Here is a 25,965-nt window from a genome sequence, read left to right as displayed (position 1 = left end):
TGCAAAACCATTTAATTACAGTAATACCGTGTTACACTAAAAATCAGAACAAACAATACTTTCAAAATATAAATTAATAACAAAAAGTACTTTTAATCGGCATGAAAAACCTTGACGTAGTTTAGTCATGAAATATTTTATGAAGTAATTACCAAGCAAACACAACGAGCTATCTTCAGGATTCTCGATATTATACGGTTATCTGTATGTATATGAACCTTCATTCAAAGATCTACTTTTAGGTATAATTAGCTTTTTAGAAGTATAATTTTTCTTCTCTTTTTTAAAGCTTAGATTAAATTTATTTTTTTTATATTTAGTTAGTTATGTGATCAAAAGTTGTAAGAATAATTGTGTAATAAATGTGGAAAATCCTTGTTGCTTAAGACCTTGAGAGTCCCCAACTCTCATTTCACAATTTTTCTTAAGTGGTGATATCAATTTTGTATATATTATATATTTACAAATATTCTTGAATATGAAATTTGGTATAAACTATTTTTGTTAATAAATAAAAAGAAAGAATTTTTGTATTTTATCTAACCCTAAATACTAAATCGGTGTTTAAATTAATGTTGAATTTTTTTAAACAGTCATGTGATTAATTGCGTAGCTGATTGTACGAGTATATCAGTTTTTATGAGTAAGAGCGTAGAAGGGTACCGGGAGCATCGCCGATGCAGTTCTTATAGTGGTAGTTGATGAATTAATATTGATTAAAGGAATTATTCTGACCTTGTCAAATTTTTGAGATTGAGTTTTGAAACAAGTTAACTGGAATTGCGATTGTGATTTTTACTGAAGAAGAATTGCGATTGTGTAAGAGATTGGTCTTTAAGGAAGAATATGCGCAGGGTATTTTTATGCTACTAAATTAAGGAATTCAGAAGACTGATTTGGTAATGATAATAAATAACTCGGTTTACCACACTTGAATAAGAGACCAAATTACCAATTAATTTTAGAAACATAACACAAAGGATGGAAATAAGACTATGTGAGAAGTATAATGAAACTGAGAAGGAAGTTATTGTTGTCTTTTAATCTTCGAATCGGGCTCACCAAAGAGCAGCACATTTATTTTTAATGCCATTACAAAGATGATGAAATATTTTATTATGTTGCTGGGTCCCAAAATTAAGTGATAACATCAAATGAACGGTTGGGCTGATCCTACGTCTTCTCATTGCCCTCAATTTAATCTAGGAATGTATAATTGTTTTATTTTATCGTATTTCATCAAATCTTTATTTCATTCTCACTTTATACCATCCATGATGAACTCTTTAAAATGAAATCTTTGAGGCCAGAAAAGAATTAAACCTTTATTATTCAGATGGTTCCTTAGTGTGCTTCACTCAAGAATGGTAATGATTCCTATCTGACAGTAGTCAGGCGGCCGAGAATAAACTTACCTCGACGTACCTACTCTATATCACACTCCCATCTCCCATAAGACCTGCATGGATCATTCTTATGTGGATCAGCCCATAAAACAAATCAACATTCCTGGATCTACAATCATTACAATTTCTAGTTCCTTATCATGTAAACCTATTCTACGTATGCAGTTTCTCCATTTACTTCCTAGATTCTAGTTAGTAGAACCGAATTATTCGTATTATAATCCTTGTGGTCAGTGGATTTTGTCGTAAAAGTTTTAAATCCAATCGCCTTCACTGTTTTGATTCTATGAAAGACTTTTTAGTTTCAATTCAAATGGTGCCAGACTTATGTATCGTGTCCTTAACTGCAGTAGGTTATGCTTCTGATAATTGTGTTGATCTGACAGAGGAAGTAGCTATTATTGTCTCCTTCGTGCCCTTTTACCGTACGTACAGACCCACAGTGTAGAATGGAAAAACTTTCCGCAAAACCCATTGTGGTTTGGTAGAGAGATACCTATGTTAGCATGTAAATACCGGCACTCTTATGAAAATACTAACCTTATTCTATTCATTCCTATTCTTTGGCTTAACTGAATTACAATCAAGATCAACCAGCGCATTGATGTAAGGCCAAACTTAGAAATGAACGTAACATTTTGAAATAGGTCAAAAATTGATTTATTGCGATGGATAAAATCCTAACTCTATTCGGGAACCGTAGTTCATTCTCCGAAAAAAATCACTTCTCCGTTTTCAAATCTACCGCCAATAAGAGAAACCTGTGAAGAAGTATTTGTCTAGTCACTAGCCAACTTACATGGAGTTTAACTGCTTTTTATAGCTTTTATTTCTGACTAACGAATTTGCATTGCATTAATTGTCATCGGTACGTGTTTAGGTAGGTGCAATATCAAATATTTATATTATACTGTATGCAAAATAATTTTATTTTATTATTAAATGTGTCATTTAAAATACTTAAGTAACATTTAATTTACAACATTACGCGATTAAAATTAAATAAAATGGGACTTATCTAGTTATTCAATGTAGCTGCAGTTAAAATTCTAAGCTCAGTTACTATCCAGGCTATCCGACACATACATTTTTGGCTTAGCCCCCCGGATTTACGTTCCTGTTATTTGACGACATAGCCAGTTCCCTTATTGCACTTGCAAACACCTGTTCAGTTTCTCATTTTGAAACGCTAGGGTGGTCCTTAAATACTTCTCTTAAAATTTTAAAAAGCAACATGGGGCATTTGTGAGGATAAGTTGCAGTATACTTCGAGATGTAAAGCCAATTTGGTATTTTCATTATTTGTTTGGAAAGATGTAGAAATAAAACAACACATTCAATACTGAATAAAATTTTAAGTTATTATTCAATTTACAAATTATGATAAAAATATTGGTCAAAAATGGGGTAAATATTTATAATTTAAAAATTAAAAAGAAAACAAAGAATAATACATTTCTTCAACTCAAATATCACTAATTTCAATTCTGGTTCTAAGTATTTACTGCTTTCTTTTGTCTCCTAATCTAAAATACACAAATATTTATTTATTTAAAGAATTATGAAACAAAAGACAAAATTATTATTATTATTATTACAAAATATGTTCATTAATCACAGAAAATAATTATTTTAAAATTTTAAATACTACTTTTTTTTACTAATTCTTAAGATACCACTGTTACAAAATATTCACTGGTAAGACTCTCTAAAAGATTGGCACAATTTCTCTTATAATATACTATTTATATCTTAATTCAGAATATGGCAAGTTCTTTAATTTTAATTTTTAAGTACATTTTATGGGAAGGTGAGCAAAGCTCTGTTTTAATTTTAATTTTTTTGTTTTAATAAATTATTTTTGAGCTAAATATTGTGATGGGTAAAGTGGAGCACGAATAGCGAGTGCAAATTTTGTTTTAATTACATTTATTAATGATAAAGGAAATTAGGAACTAAATAAACTTAAAAGAATGATTCTGTTATTTCTAAAAGTTTATTAGTACCGAAGGTTAACTCAGAAAGTTTTTTAGTTTTGTTTAAGTAATCACATAATACAAAGTTTGGGCAAAATCATCCATTCCAAAAGTACCATTTTACTGTTGGATTGGATTTTCAGTTTGTTTTGGCGATTTTCTATGAAAATTAAACCAACAATTTTCTTTAAACTTCGTATACATACTAAATTTATTTAAATATTTTTATTTGAAACATTTTTCCAGAAAAAAATAATTTTAGTAGGATTTTAGGTAATAGAAAAAGCAGTATTCTACTTAGCTTCAAGGATAGTATTGGCTGAATGTTCCCATAGCATGTTTTACCTAAATGGCCATTGGGATTTCTGTACCAATGGAGAATCGGACGTGAATCTTGGAAGTCACTTTTGTTTCTCTTGATGAAGATCTATACTTTAGGGATGACTAAACTATAATGAGTTGCTCGAAGTCGAGTGGCCAAACGACTTGGGTCTGGCGAAAGATAACTCGATAAGAATGGATCCGCTGATACACCTAGAGGAATTGGAATCTGTAGGGAAGAGAAGACCAGCGATTTGGTCAAAGAATATTTAAAGGCAATAAGCGACTTGGCATTAATGTATGAAGGGTAAACTGATAAAGTAAATACCTGATCTGATACCAAAATCTTGAAAGAAATCTTTGAGGTGTAGAGATATATAAACACCTCCTTTCGTGATGTCTTCATTCAAGGAATACTTAGATGGTTGGGTGGGAATTTACTCTCCCAGATTCTGAGATTTCTCTACTTATTTTTAAGTTTGTTTATACACTGAATACATATAGGCCTATTATTTTTATTTAAAACATCTTATTAGAAAAAGTTATTGTAAAGATTTTCTGGGTGAGTTAGCCAGTCACTTTTCTAAAGTAAGTATAAATTTTATTGTTGTGAACCTATAAAATACTAAAACCCACTAACATTTAATGAAAAAAAAGGTCAAAGTTCTCAATAAAATTTATAAGTAGGAATCTTGAACAATTAAACTTAAAGTCGATCCAGAATTTTGTCATTTCTCCAAAACATTCTGAGTTATCCACCCCTATATGTACATTTGTAAATTGTATTAAAAAATTAAATTGAAACGGTTCTTAATAAAACTAACACAATAAAAAACGGACATCAATTAAAAATTCATAACATTGGAATGCTCACTTTCAGTACACTGTTTTTTGTAATCATAAAAAATATTTATCTTATTTATTTCAGAAATATTATTCATACAATCTCTAATACACTTAGTTTATTATCAAAATACAATTATTTGGCCTATTTACATGGCTAGCATAACATCTTTAGCTTGGTAAGATTCAACTTTTTGGGACACATTAATTATATTCTCATTTATCTTTTTCATAATTTCGGGTTTTACAATTATTTATATACAGAAAACTGCATTATTCTTTTATTTCTTTCAATCATAATTTAATGATTTAGATTTTGCTAAATTGAAATTTTAGCTGAACAAAAAGTTTAATTTGTTTCTACACAAATATCAAAAGAGAACCTTCCATTTTTTCTTATTCTGATTGGTAAGAAGAAGTATCGTGATCATGTCTAATTAAAAAAAGAAGATAGATTGACTTCGACCATTAAAAAAAGATGTACATGTTGTTATATGCCTGTTATAAAAGAATTAAATGTATTGAAGAGTTGAGATTTAAATTTTTTTTAAAAAGCAGACCGGAAATGCCACTTAGTGACCTTCCTCCACCACCAATTTTTAAAATAATTTTAACTTGCTAATCGTTTCACACTATTTTTCTCTAAAAGCGCTACAGACTTCTTTTGCTTAAAAAAAATTTTGGGAACATTCAGCGAAAATTTGGGGCAAAGGATGAATCATTTTAAAAAATCCATTAAAAGAAAGTCGATTGAGTGTTTCACATAAGATATTTTTGTTATTGTTTTCAAAAAAAAAAAGTTGCACTCGCTATTTTGGATAAAAAAAAAAAGATTAAAATTAATTAACTATTAATTTCTAAAATTCACCTGATCTCAAAAACAGCTAGTGTGAAAGCACATTAAGAAATTTTATTATTATTTTTTTTTAATTTCTGGGAAAATAATTATTTTCCATAAAATTTTTATATTTTATTAGAATCATAGAATTATTTGTCATTTCACTTGTATAAAAATATTTAACGTCAAGCTGCTACAATTCCAATACAACAATTGTAATTATTTTTTAGATTATTACAACTTTCAGAAAAAATCATAATGTTAAATAATAATAGTAATTAAAAAGCTGTCATTTTGAAGGTTATGATATAATTAAGAATATATTAGTTTTAATTTTTCCTTCCTTAAATACATTTAAAATATGAGATCATCAACATTCATATATTTATATACCAAACTAATAGTAATGTAATTACTATGTATTTAATACTGATATATATTACGAAAATTTCTTCCTCCAAATACACTCGAGTGCAGAAAAAAAAAAATGAAAGAAATGAAAAACAATATAACTTTCTAGGTTTTAGGCGAGTTTGTAATTTAATAAAATTTACACAAATTAAAAATATCAATAGATGAGTATCCAATTTGGAAGTACTTTTCTTATTAGGCTAACACTCCAACCTCATTAAAAGCAAACCAGAAAACAATTTGTCAAAATAATTCATAATGGATAGAAACATAATTGAGCTGCAGAAACTATAAGGTACATTTGAATTTTTAAAGGCTGAATTATCAAAACAAAAAAAATTCAATTCTTTTATGCACATCTTGGGCCGAACTTTTCGGATCTTTAACTGGTTACAAGTTTAAAAAAAATTGGCAGATATTTTTTAGCATAACCAAAAATGTTAGTTTTTTTTGCACTCGAGTATAGTATTTAATTTTTATTAAGTACTGTGTTTGTGATTACTTTTCAATTTTCAGACTAGGAACACCCAATGGAAGTATGTTAACAATAATGGCGAAATATCGCGTTATATCAAACCACACTAATATGATCTCAAGACCTTTCTTAATTGGTACGCGAAATGGAAACGCAAATCGATTTGTCACCAGTGGCAGCTCTTCTAGAAATGGTTGATGGGATGTACAAAAAGAAATAACCAATTTTCTGCTAAAAATGGTTCCATGGCTTCTGTAATCCATCCTAAAGACCCTGCTTACAAAACATGCATGATATTATAAGCATCTGGTTTAATGCTTGCTATCTTGATTTCGTATGAATCTTTAGACTTCTCGGAGGATTTTCTTTTTAAAAAGTATTGTGTCAAATTCGAATAATTAATTTATTGTTAACTTGTTTTCTTTTCTTTAGAACAGTTATGACCTAAAATAAGCATGGTCTTTGGGATGGGTTTTGTACAGCTAGTGAAGCTACGCTTGCTTTTATGGAATCAAAAGAAAAATGTTCTTGATTATTGTAGGTTTATTAAATAAATAAATAATAACATAGGGGTTATATGAAATTAGTAAGATGTTTTGGGTAGCGACTTTGACGTTGAAAGTGGAGGAAAAGATCCTGTCTCAAATCCAACCACTTGGGTACTTACTGCTGAAGTACTAGTACCTAAAGAGAATGATAACCGTCTTCTTTATTCGTGACAACTATAAGAAGGAGATGAAGTTACGTACCAGATAAGTTATAGCTTAACAATGGGGCCAGCTGAATAAATACTTGTCAACTTATTTAGTTTGTTATCGACCGCAATTAAAATTATGACTTTTTTTCCCAGTGACTTTTCGATCTGGCCAAAATTGTGACTATCTTCGATCACCCTTCTCTAACACAATAGTTTTGTGACGTAAGGTTATGGTGACTATTAAAAGGTTACTTCTTAGTAATGACTTTCAAAAGAATCGATAAGAGTTTAGTGTTTTGTGAACCCATTTCTGATTACAAAGTCAGTAAAGAATTAAAATGGCTTACCACATTTATCAAAAAATTTCTTTATTTTGAACATTAATAAGAAGTACATTTTAATATGCAAAATGGTTATTATTTTTTTTTTTATGCACCCTATTTATTTATTGTATTCTTAAAAATAAATTTTATCAAAAACTTTTTCTGGGTCACCATCAAAATATACTTTAAATTCTTGTCTTCTGGAAGTATGCTTTAATGAACGATAATTATTATTGTAATAAATTCAATTTTATAGTAAAGGAACAAGACAAAAACAAAAAATGTACACATATTTAATATCACACTTTGAACTATATGACAAGGGACATAAAAACACAGACATAGTCCAATTATGCTTAATTCGTTAGCTAAAGCAGCTTTTTATGAAATTTCACACTTAACAGATCGGTTCTCGAGTAAGTATACATGTTTTTCAAGCACTAAGGAAGAAAAATAATTTATTTTACAAGTTGGACTTCTGTATATTTTCTTATATTTTTTTAAATGAAGATTCTTTTTTTTGAATTTATTAATGGGATCTTGTGCTGCCATAAATACATTTACTCAAGCTCAATTTATGATTACCTAGTTTAGGTTGTGTTTTTATGATTATAGTCAGTTGAATTAACTTTTAGCTTTAGTAAACCACACTTGTGGATTAAATAAAGCTGTAAGCTAGATGTTGAAGAAGTGCCCAATGAATTTCAGAAGTTATAGAAGTTTTACAGTATAAAAACTAAGTAGTTTCTTAAAGAATTAGTTGTAATAGAAAAACATTTGGAAAAAGGAAACACCAATAACCAATTCTCGCTGGATATTTTAGCAAAATTCAGCTTCTAGCCTCTGGAAACCAAAATGGAAGATCAAAAGTCAGTTAAGGCAAAAGACAGCTGTGTTAGTGTTGCAAATTTTGCCTTTAGAAAGATAAGAGATCGCCAATCCTTTAGGCTCCACTTGTTGGAATGGTAAAAGAATAAAATTGCAGCGCTGCATAATACGACGGATGCATTTGGGCTAATTAATTGGGGTAATGATGCATTTTGAATTATGTTTTTTTTAAGGTTACTTTTGCCAAATACAAGTTTCATTTCGAATGATGCATTCTATCTTATATTTTTAATTATAATAGTATTTATGGCAACACCAGGATTTTGAATATTTTATACTTTACAAATTGGCGAAACAATGATTGTGTTATTTTTGTTTTCAATTTTAATTTGAATAATGAGGAGGACCTGCTCAAGTGGAGTGCATTTCCTGAAAACAATTCTGTTCTATTAAATATATTTTTCGAATTTTTAATTTGATCCGGTTATTTGCCGAGGAGTCTCTAATGTATAATATTTGGAACTTTTATCTTAAACGGTAAAGTTAAAGGTAAGTCTTATATGAACACTCGCCCGACTCTGTCCTATTTTTCTCAAGGTTTACAACAAATACATTCTTTTTAAAACGGTAATTAGCTTCAGAAAGTACATAATAAGATGCGTAATATTTTAAATTACTGGTTATCTCATAACTTCATAAAAACTTATTTGTTATTTGAAAATAACAAAAAAAATTGGGTATAACCTTTGTTTTTCTTTCTGTTTTTACTGATATTTTTACCAAATGTACAAGTCCGTTCAACTTTTTTTTATTCGCCTGGATTTTTGCATGAATATCGTACAATTAGTAAGGCGTATGGATTCAAGCAGTTTTGCGCGTCATATATAAACGTGTCATTTTGAATTTGAATGCTTGCCGGATGCGCTAGGGATTCGATAATTTTTAGGTAACGTGTACAAGAGAAACGGATATCTTGGTCAGTTTTGTCCTTGCTACCGCTATTAACAAAAGATTTTAAATTTGTTAACGTTATTGCTGTTGAGTTTCAACACCATTTTACGCCCTTATTTGAAGTCAGAATGGCAGAACAATGTAACATTGTTGTGAAAGGGCGAAAGTATGTTGAAAGCATGGTTAAGTCATCCCTTTCTAGTTTCTGCTCTTCATCTTAGCCACCTTAAAACCATTCTTGCAACCAACGAATTGATTGTACTCTTCCATGGCTGGCCAGAAGTTTTTGAGCGAATCTTTTTTTTGAGATAACAATCTATATTATAATTATTATTGTGTTTATTATATTCCAAAATATATGTAACAAGCAAATACTATATGTAAAATCACCATTGCTAGCTTTAGTTGCCTTTCTTGACTAAAACTAAAAAAGTTTCTTATGAGGAAAAGAAGAAAATAGACCACAATATTTAAACGGAACTAACTAAGATTTATTATGAGAAAGAAAGCTTGCAAATTACTACTCTGTACTTTAAATATTTGATTTAAAAAACACCGGTTAAAGAATCTATAACTTGTACCCTTTATGATTAAAACAATTAAATAAAAAATGCCTCGTATTTCTAGACCTTCTAATATAAACAGATTAGGATAAACAGATTTAGGCTTTATTCTTGAGTCTTTAAAATAAAGTAATCGCCTATTTTTTCAGGCGGGGCTTAACGTCCAACTACCAATTAGGTGTCGTGGACGGAGGCGGAAGCTCATACTTTACTATAAACAATTTTTTCTAACAAATAATGGAGTAGCCAACGCGGGATTCGAACTGGGGATCTCCCACTTACAAAGCCACGTTCTTGACCACTAGACCAACACCCGTCTCTATTAGTTGTCTGTGTTTTCAGGCCTTTACTAAAAACATAAACATGCTATTCATACACCCAGGAAGCTACAAAGTGCTATCAGAAAGGACATAACCTCTTTGATGTCCAGAAATATCTGAAACTGGAGCGAATGCTATAGGAATTCATCTGATATCGGTAGATCATCTAGATCTCAGTGCGTTGCAAAATAAAAAAAAAATAAAAATGATAGAAGCGTACAATGGTGTCAAACAATCAATAACCACAACATAAAAGTCCCTAGGAGGTGTTTCAAGCACAATTACTCCGCCGATCATTGTCAATAAGTATACATCAAGTCGTCCTCCAAGTTCTGTGTTGCGATTCGGTTGGGTGCATAACGCGAGAGAAGGCTGTACATTCAACAAGACAATATTCATCAGTAGCTCGTTATAAACAAATGCTGCATGTGGGTTAACTTGCTCCGAACCGCGTCAATCCACTACAGCTATTAATTCTCTCGTTCATGAGACACTTAGTCCAATGTTTTGTATCTGTGGAGTGCCATACTCTCTTACGTAAAACTTCAACAACTAAACGCAGGAAGGAAAAGTTGTCAATGCACCCTTTTAAAACGACACTTCACATTTCATGAACGAAAAAACCTTTGAATCCATTGCGCTTGCCAACTGTATCCAAATTAAAAAAAACGCTCACATATATTTTTTTATACACTTTCCTATAACTATGACAATATGTAAGACTGCATATCCTGCAGTCCAGTGTGATTCCAGTTATGTATATGTTTGTGCGTTCCTATAACATGCTTGGATCCAAGCAGAAATACATAAGTAAATGCTGAAATACGGAAATAGATTATTTCAGGGCGTATATTTCGAGAATAAGTTTTGGCCACCTCTGATGGTCTGAATAGAAAAAAAATAAATAATACTCTTTAATGAAAAATTATAATACTTAATATTAGAAGAAAACTAGGAAAAAAGTAATGAGATTCAAAGCACCAAATACTGTACAAGAAAATTTCTTCACATTTCACAACCACATTAATAATTTGTAAAATTCAAAATGAAAAATTGTAATTAATAAATATTTATTGCTGTGAGATTTAAATTTTCTCGTTGTTTGTGAAAGATTGGAGAATGAAAGTAGTTTTGTCTTTTTATTTCTTTGTTCATTTTTATATTTATTTGTGAATATTCTAAATGATTTTTTTTATTTTTAGGTAAAGGGGTAAATGGCTACTTCCGATAGAACCCTGTATCCGTACAAGTTGGGAATTGTAAACGATTTCTCTTTATGACTAAACATCCTTATATACAGGCCTTATTTTATTTTCTGCATTTTCAGCTGTTATTTATTTATATTTTTAAAATTATTTTGTATTGTGTGTTTTCTTTTTTAATCGTGGGTGTGGGTTTCGTCCAACAAGAGATGATGGTGAAACCCAAATAGCTGTGATCACTGCAGCCTGGGCCAGTACGAGGTGGGCAAGGCGTGCGGATCTGGCCCGCTCTGACTGTGAATTTGTACGGGCACTGAGACACCTGCGGATATTACACCTATAAAAAAAGAAAAAAAAAAAAGAAAAATAAACAAAAATTATTTTTTAATATTAAGGCGCGTCAACATTCGAGGATATTGGCGCGCGGAGTGCACTGCCGGCGCTCCGTGTTCTCTCATTACATCTGTCCATCACTGGGTCTGTAAGAAGCTCTCCTAGGAAAAGAAAATCTAAGGGTACGTTTACAACGGAGCTGTGAGTATAGATGATAGCAGAGATGATAACTGATAGAGTAAAATATAATCGCTGATTAGTGTGCACAACGGAGCAGTGATACATGCAACATGTCGAGTAGTGAAGAAGAGTTTTTATGTTCAGCAGCAACGAAATGGTATATTTTAAAGAAAAAACGCTTTAGAAAATATCATGTACATACCATAAATAAAAAACGAAGAACTTTGGGTGAATTTCACCATTTATATAAGGAACTTAGAAATTATCCGGATCGTTTTTTTGAATATGTGAGGATGGGTCCACCCACATTCGACTATATTTTAGAAAAAATAAGGTCAAAATTAAGAAAACTTTGGAAAAATTGTCATGGAAATCCTATAGCCATAGAAGAAAAACTAGTGATTACTCTTAGGTAAGTAATGATTTTATTGAAAAAAAAACGAAATAAGTACACATGAAAATAAATGTAAGCACGATTTAAAAAACAAAATATTGTTTAAAAGTAAATAATAAAATAATAACCAAAAATAATGAGTAAAGACAGCACTAAATAATTTTTCTACGTCCATTTTGAAGCTCCGATACTGGAGTTCAGCTAGCAGAAAAATGAAAAATTCAAATCTATCATCTATGCTCGTTTATACCAGCGAGTATGAGTCACTAGTCGAAGCTTCGTTGTGCACGCTCACATAAGAATGTACTAGGTTATTCTATAAGCGCTGATGCATCACTGCTATCATCTCCGCTATCATCTATGCTCACAGCTCCGTTGTGAACGTACCAGGGCCAGTAGCTGGATTTGAAGCCGATATCTCAGCGTGGGAATCCAATACGCTAACCATGTAGTTATTATTTACATCTTTGAACTCTTGCCAAAGACAACACCAGCTTTCTGTTGGACAGTAAGCTACAGGGGCCTCCTGGAGAGCAGAAATATCTGTAGTAAGTTGGACTTGAATTTAGGCTCTGTAACGCTACCTAATTCGTCCTCCGTTCTTTCTTTTTTTTGACCCTAAACACTCTTGAACAGTTTTAATTTGATTTCATAATCCTGTTTGAAATTGAGGTTTTCAATCAAAAATTATTTATGGAACAGAAATGGACGAATTTTTTTGAATTTAAGGAACGATGAAATACTGACTAGAGGTTCCACGAGGTCCGTTACTGTAATTTCAACAGTTTTTAGTTAGATTAGAAGTAATCTGTATAAAGATATATAGTTCTGAAACGTTTTCGTCTGGGTGAGCACTAGTTCCAGCTTTTTAGAACTATCTGAAAGCTCTTTCTTCGGATGTCTAAGCAATCACACAAGCTTGGATACAATGAGGCTGGCTGTACCATTTGCTAAAATTAAGACACGGCTCTAGCCTCTATTATACTCTGTTAGACTTCAATTAGATTCTCAGATAAGAATGGTGAGAAGTATGATGGACAGCTGCAACTCACAAAAAGTAACGCAACAATCAATTGGGTAAAATTCTTAATTTTTTGTTTTGTTTTAACAAAATCAGTATGAACTGGAATTGGTGGTATAAGGGGACACATCGAAGGCTAGTTACACAGTAAAAACTCTCAAAATACCTTCAAATTAAGGGATATATCCCAGTTTTTTTGTATAAAAGTATGTAAAATGGCGCACAGGGTTGAGTTGTGCACTACTTAAAAGCTCTTTGGTGTGTTTATAGGTGACACAGCAAATGTTATTTGTGCTGTCAATCAGGGTTCTCTGAAGAAATGGCGATTTCAACATGATTTAGACAAAAAAAATTGATAGATAGTGACAATACTTACCAGTTCCAGTGGTTGGCGTGGTGGCTGGAGGCGGTGCAGGTGGATAAGGAGCCCCCGGCGAGGGTTGGTGTGCGGCCGCTGGATTGCAACCCACCCGGGGACTATAGGAGCTCGTCAACGACAGTGGATCATGATGGAACATGTAGGGGTAGCCAGCCGCCGCAGTATGATGATCCCTGGCCGCTTGTTGCAGACATGAACTGCTCATACTTGTCAAACTTGTGCTGCGCATTACATGGAAATCACTGTGTTTAGGTTAGCGTGCCTAAAAATCTAATTTAGTATCTTAAGTTGGCAACTTCATCTTTTAATTGATTACAGCTAATTGATTACCCTTTTCGTGAAAATGTTTCTTATTCACCGAAGACGAGTTCACCATAAATCTAATACAAAAAATACCATTCTGCAATTGTTTTCTTCAGTTATTTAAATATCGTACAGATGTGCTACAAGTAGAACTTATGGAACATGTAAATCTCATAGGTAAATGTATGCAACTAGTGTGGCTGATCAGAACACCTGATTGGGAGAAGGACGAATCTTCTAAGATAAAGGAACCATATGTGGTCAATGTTACGGCCAATTTCAATTGATAAGAACAAAAAACTTTTGATGAAGACTTTTATTAAACCGTACCGGAAATCAAATAATTGGTAAATCAATCTCACATTTGCAAATAACCTGCTGAGGGTTTTATAAATAAACTAAAACCAACTCTACGATTTCTAATAATCTGCACATGGTTGTTACAGCCTACTTCAATATCATGAATTCTTTTTTAAACTGTACCTAGAAATGTATTCTTAAATTATCTATTTACATGTATTCAAAGTTTTTTTTTTATAGTTGAGGTACAAATTTATGCTTTTATTTCCAATCTGCAGAAGACAATGCTTTGCTTTCATTATCGTTTTCGTTTGAAAAGTAGAGAACCAAAATTTTTGAAGTGATCTAAATGAGTATCGTCTCTAGGTTGACTCAAGAAGCTCCCGATAAATAAAGCGGCTTTACAGAATAAATTTTTCCAACTGCAAGTGTTTCGAAACCCAGCTGAACCTATCTAAACTGAGCTAAACAATTTTTTTGTTTTTGTTTTTTGACACCTAAGAGCAACAAATCGTTCGCATCCTCTTGAATTTTCTGTAGTTTCTATACATTGTTATTTCTTTTAAGCGGAGTACATTCTATGTTATTAAAAAACGGAATTCACTCTTTGAACTAGTTTGAACTATATGAAAAGGTCGCATATTGCACTAGGTTATTTTTTTTTTTTTCATATTCAGAAGACTGCATCTGTAAAGTTGGGTGAATGTAAGGGAATGGCGTGAAGAAAGAAGGTGGTTCTTACTAGACTAGTATTTTAGGGGCGTGACAAGTTGCTGCGACCATACCGGTCTGTCAGTTAGCTGGCATCCATAAGGGTTGATCTGTTTTTAACAGAGCAGGCGGTGTCCTGTTTGGGGGGAAATGGTGTCCATTCAACAGGTTATCTAATGCAAGTGGAAGATTCTATCAATGCATTTTAATAAAAAAAAAAGGTTGTCCATTATAAGATTTTGCATGCATTATAAATTTCTTCCTTTTCATGGTAAAAGGAAGTAGTTATTGCACTTATATGCAGTTTAGAGATGTTTTAGATGGAAATATACTTTTCAGTTTTTAGTGATTTACTAGAAAAACTGCAACCGTTTTCCTTAAACTATGTGTATATGCAGCAATTTTTAAGTACTCCTTTGCAGTTTTTTTTAGCATAATAACAAATACTTTTGAAAAACACCCGTATGTTGGCAAGTAGACGCATTATTTTTTTAATTTTTCAAAAAAGAACTAGTAATTCTGAAAATTTTTTAACCAGATTCCTAATTTTGGGAAAAACTCAACACTTAGTCAATCTTACTAAACGATCTTAGTAGTTTTGCACAGCTTCCAATTTATCTTAGTAAGATTGAAGAGAAATAACGGCCAACTAAGTTTGTATTAATTTTTAATATATGTTGATTTCAGATATGTAGATTTCAGACTTTGTTTCGTATTAGTTTCAAGTAAGACGCGATAAGGGACATTTTTTTAATACGGTCGGGATTTGAGATGACTTTTTTCTGCTTCTGGACTGAGTAAAAACCAGTAGATCAATTATTAGAATCATTGCCTTTTATAGACACGAAGCATATACCCAACTTAAACCCTGGATATGCTCAAAGTCTTTGATGTTGTGGGCGAAACATTTCATCATATTAACCAAACTATGGTTCAGGTGATGCTGATCCTTGAGCGTTATATTTTGATAGCTGAACTTGGCGTCAAATCTACAGATCAAACAAGAGAAATATTGAATAAAAATAAAATAACTGAAGAAGAATTGAAGAGTTTTGTTAAGCCAAAATATTTGAAAGCATTTGGTATCTTTTTTTTTTTTTTTAAATTTTTAGTTCCATGCAACACTGAACGCGGTAGACATACGAGGGTCGTTTGAAAAGTCCGTGCAAAGTCAGAAAGATAGCTCTACTGGCGCAAATCGTGGTTATGTTTAGTTAGTAGCATCTCTTGGAAGAACACACACCAAGTTTCAGTCAGATCGCTCTATTTCTTTGTGTTTGGCATTCGTTTGAATCGAGGAAGTCGAGTGATTTTCAAAAAATGGACGAAAAAGAATTTCGTGTGTTGATTAAACACTACTTTATGAAAGGCAAAACGCCTCAGGAGACTAAAGAGAAGCTTGATAAACATTATGGTGACTCTGCACCTTCGATTAGAACAGTTTATAAGTGGTTTCAAAATTTTCGGAGTGGCCATATGGGCACAAGTGACGCTGAACGTTCTGGACGCCCTGTTGAGGTTACTACTCCAGAAATCATTGATAAAATCCATGATATGGTGATGGATGACAGAAGAGTGAAGGTGCGTGAGATTGCTAGTGCTGTGGGCATCTCGAATGAACGGGTACATAATATTTTGCATCAACATTTGGACATGACAAAGCTATCCGCAAGATGGGTGCCGCGATTGCTCACGCTTGACCAAAAACGAAATTGTGTGAAGTGTTGCAAGGACGGTTAGCAGCTGTTCCAGAAGAATCCGCAGGACTTTAAGCGTCGTTTCGTCACTGTGGATGAAACATGGATACATCACTACACTCCTGAGACCAAAGAACAATCTAAACAATGGGTTACCAAGGGGGAATCTGCGCCAAAAAAGGCGAAGACCGTTCCTTCGGCCGGAGAGATTATGGCAACTGTCTTTTGGGATTCGCAAGGAATAATCCTCATCGACTATCTGGAAAAGGGTAAAACTATTACAGGTGCATATTATTCATCGTTATTGGACCGTTTGAAAACCGAGCTGCAAGAAAAACGCCCACGATTGGCCCACAAAAAAGTATTTTTCCAACACGACAACGCACCAGCTCACACCTCAGCAGTTGTGGTAGCAAAATTAATGGAAATAGGGTTCTAACTCGTTTCACATCCCCCCTATTCTCCAGACTTGGCTCCCTCGGACTACTATTTGTTCCCCAATATGAAGAAATGGCTGGCGGGAAAACGATTTTATTCAAACGAGGAGGTGATTGCAGAAACGAATGGCTATTTTTCAGACTTGGACAAATCCTATTATTCGGAAGGGATCAACAAACTAGAGCAGCGTTGGACGAAGTGTATAAGCCTAAAAGGAGACTATGTTGAAAAATAAAAAAGGTTTACCCCAAAAAATTAAGTAGTTTTTATTTTTGCACGGACTTTTCAAACGACCCTCGTATCACTTTTAATTTAAAACATTATCGGAGAAAAAGTCCTTTTAGTGAGTTTTTGAGCTATTAAATTTTAACTTTTGCCGTTATTATATAAAAAAACAACTACATTACTGTAGTAGATCTATAATTATCTTTATGGTAACCAACATTTAGTAACAATTCCAAGTTATTGAAATGAATTGGCAGTCTAAAAGAGAAACTCGATACTTTCAAAACATATTTTAGTGCTGAAATAATAGAAAGCAATGCGTATGAACGGTTTATTTGAATTTGTGTTTCAAAGAAATTAAAAGCACTATGAAGCAGATAGTATGGTTGTTAAAAATTTGGTTGGTACATGTTTAAAAAAGAGAAAGATATCTTGAAAAACAAGAAATCTTAAAATTTTATATTCACTTTTAACCAAAAAATATTTTCTTGAAAATGACCCAGAAGATTTTTTTTTTAAAAAACTTATGAAGGATTGTATTCATGTATATCTTACAAGTTCTATTTGAAACATAATCGTATGATCCTAGAAATATTCATATTGGGTTAATCTAGGATAGACGCTCTCCTTTAAAATGTCATTAACTTTTTTAAAAAAAATGTGTTGTGTTTTGGTATTTAATATTATTCAATACATCAGATTTATAACTTCAATTTGAATATTATTCCAAGAGAATTCGTGTTAGATCAGTTCTAGTAGAGAGTTGTGCATTTCTCAACTTTAAAGGGATAATCCAGCATTATATGTGGTACTGCAAACAGTGTAATTTTTTGTTATGACATTAAAACGGTACAAAAATCGTAGTAACTCAAAGCCGGTTGTTGTGTTCATACCAAATTTAAAATTATATTACAAACTGTTTAAAGTGATTCTGCGAACAAGTTTCTAACATAGTTGCCAACTTTGGAAAACAAATATAGAAAAAAGTTATTCTTGATCTTCAAAGTGAGTGAATGCATGGCTTACCTATACGACTCTGCCATGGTAGATATGGGTTGCGGTATGGAAGAGTACATTGCATTGAAACCGGAATTAATGTTAAGTCGTGACGCGGGTGCCGGCGGGCTCGCCGAAGAGCCGACCACTTCACCACTGCCGCCGCGTCTTTGATTCCTCAGTTTCTCTTCTCGTCTCCATTTCGCTCGCCGATTTGAAAACCAGACCTGCAAGAAAAAAGAGTTATTCTTTTAGTTTATTTATCTAGGTGAGAAGAAGTAGACCAGGCCATTTCTTCAGCGACCGAGGCGTCACTTTGGGAGATTTTATTTTATTTTTTTGTTTCAATATTTGGAACAAAATATGATGATTGCAAGAAAGAGAAGAAAATTCTATGCTAAAAGCAGTTTAGGTAGTGTAGAGGTAGAGGCACGAATGGTTATCACAAATAAGTAAGTGAATCAAAAGTAATGCCAAAGAAGAACAAATAATAATTTTTAATTATATTTTAGTTTTTTCTTAATTTTAAAATGGAAATTTGATTAAATCTTTGTAATGTAGAAGTAGGAAAAATCAGGAATTGTACACTCTCTTCACGGATCCTGATATAGTAAAAGTGATAAAGCTTGGTAGGCTGCGATGGGCAGGTCACATAGCTAGGGATGAGTGAAGATGAGATTCCTAAGTAAGTGCTGGAAGGAATCATACAAGGATCCAGGAAGGTAGGCAGACCAAAGCTGTGCTGGGAGGATAGTGTGGCAAAGGATGCTGCATCTATGTTAGGATTCCGAAACTGGAGGTCGGCTGCGCAGGAAAGAGACGCCTGGCGGGCACGTCTTGAGGAGGCCAAGGCTCTTCATTAGTTGTAACGCCAGTTAAGAAGAAGAAGTAGAAATCTTTGTAATATACACATTTTAAAATTATTTCCTTCTACAGATATTAGAGCTACATCGGATAATCTGGGTTGTATAATGGTAGATCGTTGATATGGTTTCATTAAATATTAATTAGGGAAAAGATTAGCTATGCGGTTAGCGTATTGGATTCCCACGCGGAGATCACGGGTTCAAATCCCAGCTGCTGGCCCTTAGATTTTCTTTTTCTAGGAGCTTCTTATAGCTTCACCGTCCGGTGATAGACAGTGTTGTTTGTAACGAGGGAACATTGTCTAGAGGCCGGTAGTGGACTGAAAATGGCTCCGGGCGCCAATAACCGCATTAAATCATTAATGAAATAATTAAATTTTAATACCAATACATATTTTATGCAGCTTTTATTTTTATTTTTTCAAGTACGCAAACGGGTCTTTCATACTTCAGACCCAGATGAATTGCAACCACTGGCAATTCGGGATTAAGAATTCAGCTTAAAGAGTGTCATTGTTCAGTAGTTTTGGAAATTATGAATTGCTATTAAAGTTTTGTTACGGCTAGCACTGTTCAGATGTAGATGTTTTTAATTTATGAAGTTCTTATTTAGAAGAATGTACAGAATAAATCTCTATTTAGCGTCACTAGGTAAGGACGAAGAAAGAGAAGATATACGTCATCACTTTCAGGAAGACCTTAAAAGCTACTAGCGACCAGAGAAAGTCTAAGCCAAAGAGGCTGTATGATTACAATGCTAAAACACAACTATAGGCCGATGTAAATGTAGGAGATGATATAACCCTAAACGAGGGGACGGTACACTATATATATGTGCACGAAGTGATTCATTGAGTGGATATAGTAGGAACAATATCCCGATGGTAGGGGATGCGCTGAAAACTGGTGTCCACACTCAGCCGGTCCTGCTGAATGATAAATGTAGCGGTTTTACACATGCGTTCAGCATGCATCGCTTATACAATACAGAGCAGCCCTAGCGACAATAAAATCGCCTTTGTCTTCTCCATACATTATCTCACACCCATATTCATACGATTCATTTCTCTACTCACTCCTATATATATATCTTTTTTTTTTTGCTCATTCAAATAAGTATTTATCATTTTAAACACCATTTTTGTAATAGACAGTAAATCTACAATACGTATCATTACTGCATGTGATGTACGAGTAAGACTGGCTTCATATGCAACAAGAGCAACAGATATTAATTTTAAATATAAGTTCAAGTTTTCTAATAAGTATGCTCCTACCGTAGAAGAATTTGGGAGGCAAGAAGAGGGATTTTTTTTAAAAAAACAGAATTATCAGGTAACAACCGGATCGTCAAAAACTGCACGAAAACAACCTTACGCCTAAACGTGTGAACCGATTTTCATGAATAAAGTGTCGTTCGATTCAGAATTTCATGCAGATGTGCCTCTTGGGGGTCCCGACGTTGTACATTGAATGGAACAAAAGTTAGCCATTTGTATGAGAGGTCTCCTCCAAAAATATAATTACTAATAACGATTTACATCATAGCATCGCACCAACGCTATTTGTGCCAGTTTTAGAGCAAACTATTCTCTACAATTCGGTTAAGGATTCATTAAAATCGGAACAATAGAACCCGAGATATAGAGGTTTGAAATTTAAAGTAGTTGCAAATCCTCCAAAATTTAACCTTCTATATCTCATTAACTATTATCACTCAAACAATGCCATTATTATCAATTATAGAGAATACTTTTCTCTACATTGTGGTAAAGGATTCATCAAAATTGGAACAATAGGAACCGGTATATAGAGGTTTGAAATTTTAAGTAGTTGCAAATCCTCCAAAATTTAACCTTATATATTACTTTAACTGTTATCACTAAAACAATGCTATTAATATCAGTAATAGAGAATACGTTTTTCTACATTTTGGTAAAGGATTCATCAAAATTGGAACAATAGAACCCGAGATATAGAGGTTTGAACTTTGAAGTAGTTGCAAAACCTCCAAAATTTAACCTTGTATTTCTCTTTAACTATTATCACTAAAACAATGCCATTATTATCAATTATAGAGAATACTTCTCTCTACGTTTTGTTAAAGGATTCATTAGAATTGGTCCATTAGGTAGAAGGATGTAGAGGTTTGAAATTTGAACGATGTGTGAGGAGAGTCCACTATCTTTTAAGACGACTTGTTGAATTGTCAGGTACAGTTCTAGAAGATTTTAAGCAAGAAGATTTACGTGTTATTGTATGTTAAAGTGGAGTTTCCACCAGAATAGGTGGCTTGGGCGATAAAGGAAGTTTTACGATCAGATGGTCTGGTTATAGACGTAGAAAAAAGCGTTTATTATGGATGGAAGTACGATATTTTAGAATTAGATTCTGTGGCGACTGGTGTGTTTTGGTTGAACTGCACAGTTCTATTCCATTCGCGCAAATGGGTTTTAAAAGAGGAGGAATAAATTAGTCTCTTATTGTATACAGACAGTTCAGATCTAACGTCTAAGTCTTTTAAGTTGTCGATTGCGTCCATTTAGTTCTGTTCTTTTAAGTCTAGCGTGGTGATAGATTTAAACTTCAAAATAACGCTGAAAACACTATTCTTATAACCTCTACATCTTTGTCAATATATATTACGTATCGAATACCGTTTAATACAGGATATTAATGTTAGTTTTATCCTCTGTGTTTCTATACATAGATCATAGAGGTTCCAGTCTTTTCGCATAACTGAAATGATACCATTTGGTATTTTTATGTGAACACTCTATCAATTTCTCCAGATGATATCTGCACAAAACTATATGATATTGAAATCGACGAAGTAACTAACTTTTTGTTAAAATTGAAAGTTTTAGTAAAATGTGAAGTTTGATAAAGTCGAGTGAGTATACTTCTAGTTTTATTCATCATTTTAATAAGTATTTTTTACTACAGTATACAGAGCTAGCAATAACACTAATGAACATCTCTAACTAACACCAACTTTTACATTTTCTCTAATCTTCTTCTGTTTTTCTAGTTATCCTTTTTCGTTTTAATAAAAGCTTTCAGCCTGATAAAAGGCATCTTGTATATATATTTGAAATGTAGAAATGTATTCGAGTGTAAGCGAATGGTGCAGCTTACAAGCGAAACGGTGCGCGTATGTGTGGTACTTAATCAAGATAAGTACCCAGCCGAGACTTCATTTGGCTAGTACCACGGTTCTCTTGGCCAAAAGGTATACCATTTTCTATCTTTTACTTTCCACCATTAGCAACTACAACTCATGCATCTGTAACTCTATTTCTACACAAATACACAGACACTTCTATTTCAAAAAACAATTTTTTTTTTATTTTAGAAACAGAATCAATAATCCTGAGTAAAGGTTTGAAATAAAGGTTATAGGTTACCAAAAATATACTTAGTATACAAAGAATTTAGAATTAATCTATTAAAATAGAAATCTTGAGTATACAACTCTCATCACTTCGCCTGATGCAGTCTCTCTTTAACATACTTCGTTTTTTTTAAATTATTATTTCTTCATTTTACATATATTAGAGTTGATCGTCACAAGGTGCACGATAAAGAGTAAAGTTGTAACACATTACTTTTACAAATTTTTACTGTTTTTCTAAAAAAAATATATATAAAATTCCCAATTTCTCTTTAAAATATAGGGCATATCATTTTTTATAAGTGTAATTTTTTTCAACGACGTATTAAATTTAAAAAAATCTTTTTCAAACATTTTTTCCATCTTTCAATTACTCCAGTTACAATTGGCAATACCTATTGAATGTGGGGTAGTTACCACTATTTAATTTAATAATTAACATTAATAAAAGCTTCAATTTTTTTTTGAAATTTCAAAGAAATAAAGGTGGAAAGCCTTTCCCTTAGAAAATTATACTCAATTCCAAATTTGTGATTAAAATTTGTGTATATTTCTATTATAAGATCATTCCTGATGTTAAAATGATCAATAACTATAATATGTGCCATAAATATGGAAATTCCATGCTACCTAAAACCTCTTAAAATCGTAGTTTTTGTCAGAAAGTCACAAATAAAATTAATAATTTCAAAAACTAAAATACTTAACTGAAAATTGTTTAGTGTCGTACATTTTTTAAGTAATACAAAATAATGAAGATATTATCCGTCTCTTTTGTGGCTAATAAAGATGTGAAGCAAGGATGCTGTATTAAATTTACAGTGTTTAATTTTCTCTTGCAAATTTGTAACACAGGCTCTTGGTATAGAAAGATGCAATATGATGGGGGAATTCCTTTTCAATTTGGCTTCCCCTTAGTTTATTGTACATTGTTGACGATTAATTGTTTTAGCTCAACATAGAGAGGATATGGAATTTGTGGCCTAAGGTATAAGGATAAATTTTAATAAGAGGAAGATAGCCAAAAATGCAAACAAGAAACTTGCTTCAAAATGTCTCGAGCTTGATGTTGGATGTGGAAGATGGATGCCAGGTGGAGGTACTCTAAGAAGGTGATATAAGCCATCAGAATGATTCATTCAGTTAAATAGGGCTGCAGTCTTTCAAAACAAAGTTAAAATAAAAAGAATCTACTATTGTATAATTGTGGAGATATTGATGTATTGTACAAGAGGATTAATACCGGTCTCTGTCTAAAAATAGTATAATTCAAGTATAAATATGGAGGAATGAGCTTCTAAAGAAAGTATACCACAAAAAAAACAAAAACTACAAGACAAATTTAGAAATGAGGTTACTCCAAAAGAAATGGAGTTATTAGCAATCGATAAAGGAAATAACTAAAATGGTTTGGGTTATTTATGCAGTATACTATCAAATAAATGGCCAGAGAGGTTCCTCTTCATCGAAAGAGAAATTGAGGACGACTGGCACTCGTATAATGTCTGAAAATGTATTGAATACTGCCGAAGGCTTCTTTTCAGAAAATAATAGTTTTTTAGAAGTTTGAAGAGCCAAAAAACAGAGTTTCCTTTTAATAAAAAGTTCTACGATTCAGACTAGGAAAATTTAAATGTTTACATCCTTAAACGTCTAAGGTTTCTGAAACGACGAACTTACTCTTTACAGAAAATGATGTTGCTTTTTTTTGGCTTCAGTTAACCATTCAATTAATTTAGTATTTGATCAGTAATACTTTTAGTTACATTAAAATTCATAAGTACATAGACAGCGTGTGTTTAAAAACATTCACTCAGTAAACTAGAGGTTAGTTTTTAGATATGTTATTTCTATCGTTTACCATTTAGTAATACATACTAGTATCTGTAGAAATATATGCTGATTTAGTATTGGACATAGCTTTTAAAGAAGGAAAGCACTTCTGGGTGTTTGATGTGGATGCATTCAGTAGCTCTACTACTGGCTGTAGAGCTTCAAAGGATCTCACTATAGCTAGCTCTCAATGAACAGCCCTCTAGATTCACTAATAGAAGAGAGTCCCTTCCAGACTACACTTCCGCCCTCGAGTACCATTACTTGATCAAAAGATCAAAAAAACACTGCTCATTTTCCGTTTTTTTTCCTCTTTGTATTTCTGCTTCATTTTATTTAGATAAATTATATATATATAAAAGTAATTTAAAACATACCAATGAGATTCTCTCACTAAAATTTTTAAACTATAATTCGATTTTTTTTTTTCCAAATTCCGAAACACAGTTCAAGTTAACTGTGACTGAAACATTTTTTGCTTACTATGTCTCCAAATAAGAGATAGTCCTTCAGTAATTTCAAATTCTGTATACTTATCTTCAAATTTAATTCATAGAAGTTTATTAGATGTTTTGTATCAGACTTCAAATAAAGCCTAATAACTGGTAACATTACTTCGCACGTTACTAAATACATATATTTTTCTGCAACCATGTAGGGAAGTTCTCATTACTCAATTAAAATCAGCTGTGTAATGCCCAACTTCCCACACTAGTGGGGGGAAATTCCCATTAGTGTCACTTTCCGCACTAGTGTGTGGAAAAACTTTATTGTGCTTCCTTGATATAAGAAGTTTTGTTATTAACATAAATATTTTCTGTAAAACTTTAATAAGCTTATTTAACGTAACTAAATAATTAAAAAACGAATATTAAAAAATAAAATAAAAATTGAAAGGAATATAGAAATAAAAATAATATTTTAATAAATAATTAGATATTTTTAATTATAACAGTTAAAAAGGTTATAGTGTTACCTTATAGAAATTTAAAATGGATTCTAGTGATTCCTGTTTAGAAAACACTCCTCCATCAATAAAAGAAACAGCAGAAAATGTAATAAGTAATGTGAATACGTAAGTAATGTAAATAATTGTAATATAACAATAAATGTTTATAATAAATAAATTACTTTTTGTAGACTGTAAAAATGAAATTTTTAATTTTTTTAGTAAATAAATGGTTGCAGAAAAAAATATAATATTTAACTCTAGTGTAAAGTATTTTCCTCACACTCGGCAATTTGCACTTGCAAACCCTGCCTCGCGTGAGGAAAAGTACTACTTTCCACACTTGTTAAATAAATAACTATTTAGATGGAACCAAGTGTCAAGATACACATTTTCCTGCACTATTTAAACTAAATTTAAGGTTTCTGATAATATAATCTTGTTCTTACATTCATTTAAATAATAATAATAATAAAAGGTTTGCAATGTATAAACCAAAATTTACAAATCTGTGTTTTTTTCTTATAATTAGTTACAGATTAATTATTTCTAGTTTTTACAGCCTCATCTTTGAGGTATGTTTCAACTTACAGATTCATTTTGGTATCTGACTAAAAATGTATTCTAAACGAAGAATCTAATCAAAGTATATTACGCAATGATTGTGGAGGCAGTGTTTGTTTTAGCCTTTAATTGACATCTAACCCACAGTATCAAATTTTTCCCTAGTAATATTTTTGAAGGTACCCTGAATTAAAAAAAAAGAAGAAAATAAGTTTTTTAGCTGTTTCT

At 32.2% G+C, this 25,965-nt stretch overlaps 1 protein-coding gene across 3 annotated transcripts in view; it reads right to left on the bottom strand.

The window, feature by feature from the left end:
• Nucleotides 1-2,760: 2,760 nt before the first annotated feature.
• Nucleotides 2,761-25,965, bottom strand: part of toy (paired box 6 protein twin of eyeless) — a 135,188-nt gene continuing 111,983 nt past the window's right edge. For all 3 annotated transcript variants that reach the window (XM_074143245.1, XM_074143247.1, XM_074143246.1), the window contains 3 exons: nt 18,162-18,358; nt 13,459-13,682; nt 2,761-11,491 (listed from right to left, as the gene is read on the bottom strand). In XM_074143245.1, coding sequence (XP_073999346.1) covers nt 11,391-11,491; nt 13,459-13,682; nt 18,162-18,358 — 522 coding nt within the window. In that variant the 3' untranslated portion in view covers nt 2,761-11,390. The remainder of the gene's footprint in view (nt 11,492-13,458; nt 13,683-18,161; nt 18,359-25,965) is intronic.

Source organism: Rhodnius prolixus, unplaced genomic scaffold (genome assembly GCF_049639745.1).
Source record: "Rhodnius prolixus isolate KJV_2025 unplaced genomic scaffold, Rpr scaffold_12, whole genome shotgun sequence".
NCBI lineage: Eukaryota > Metazoa > Arthropoda > Insecta > Hemiptera > Reduviidae > Rhodnius > Rhodnius prolixus.
The sequence above is the reverse complement of the archived record's forward strand: the minus strand, read 5'-3'. Positions and strand labels throughout refer to the sequence as shown.